This window comes from Parus major, chromosome 23 (assembly GCF_001522545.3).
Source record: "Parus major isolate Abel chromosome 23, Parus_major1.1, whole genome shotgun sequence".
Classification (NCBI taxonomy): domain Eukaryota; kingdom Metazoa; phylum Chordata; class Aves; order Passeriformes; family Paridae; genus Parus; species Parus major.
The window spans coordinates 1,666,539-1,667,584 of NC_031791.1; the positions used below are offsets into that span (position 1 = coordinate 1,666,539).

The 1,046-nt window shown below is 47.6% G+C and overlaps 1 protein-coding gene across 1 annotated transcript in view; it reads right to left on the reverse strand.

The window, feature by feature from the left end:
* MACF1 (microtubule actin crosslinking factor 1) overlaps nucleotides 1-1,046 on the reverse strand; it is a 156,033-nt gene that overhangs the window by 95,102 nt on the left and 59,885 nt on the right. The window contains exon 22 of the mRNA XM_033519639.1: nucleotides 497-666. Coding sequence (XP_033375530.1) covers nucleotides 497-666 — 170 coding nt within the window. The remainder of the gene's footprint in view (nucleotides 1-496; nucleotides 667-1,046) is intronic.

The following is a 1,046-nucleotide window of genomic DNA, read 5'->3' on the forward strand; positions in this document are numbered from 1 at the left end:
AGCAGGCAGCAAAGTGCCTGTGGAATTACAGACCACATAGCTTTCTCAAGTCCTGCCTGAGAAGCTGGACTGGGAAATTCATGGGGAGGATTTAAAACAATCCTCAAAGACAGAAAACAGCCTTGCAGGTGTCGTTTCACTGTCTCTTGTTTTCTTTGCAGGAGAAAGTCAGGGGGTGGTGTGCCCCACTGACCAATGATGGTGATGTAGTGATTTACTAACCAATAAGTTTCCTTTCTGTACTTTCCACATATCAGTCTATAAAACAGAGCTGAAATAATAAACTAGAGATATTCTCCTGATGGACTCCTCCCTAGACAGTCTGTGCCGCTCTTCTCACCGTTCCTAACACAGCATCCCACCCTGAGGCTCCCTGTGCCTTCTGCACAGCGAGATCCCCCCAAACCCCGCAGCCAGGCAGAGCAGCTGCAGCTCTCTCTGGACCTGTGTCCATCTCTCCCCTCCATCCCTGCCCAGCTGGCAGCAGCAGGCTGACCTCCTGCTCGGCGGTGCGGATGGCGTTCTCCTGGACGCTGTCCCCGTCCGCGCGGGCGCTGCTCGGGCTCTGCATGCGGCTCAGCAGCCGCTGCTCGCTCTCCTCCAGGCGCAGCCGCATCTTCGTCAGCTCCGACAGAAAGGTCCTGGCAACGCTCTCGTCCTTGTCTTCTGCAAGGCACAAACACAGCACAGCAGCTCAAGCTCTGCTGGGCAGTATCTGTCCCAAACAGGGACCTCTGCTCACATGGAGAACGTGTTCATTAAATCATCTCGTTCTGGAAATGAGTCCAGCCACGGGGAGCCTCACTGCAGCCCTCAGTCCTAGCGGGACTCACGGTGTCACAGCACCATGTGGATTAAATTGGTGTTTATTTAAATTTGAATTTATTGGAATTTGTGTTCATTAAAATTTGTATTTATTTAAAATTTGTATTTATTAAAAATTTGTATTTATTAAAAATTTGCATTGATTAAAATTTGCATTGATTAAAATTTGCATTGATTAAAATTTGCATTGATTAAAATTTGTATTCATTTAAATTTGTATT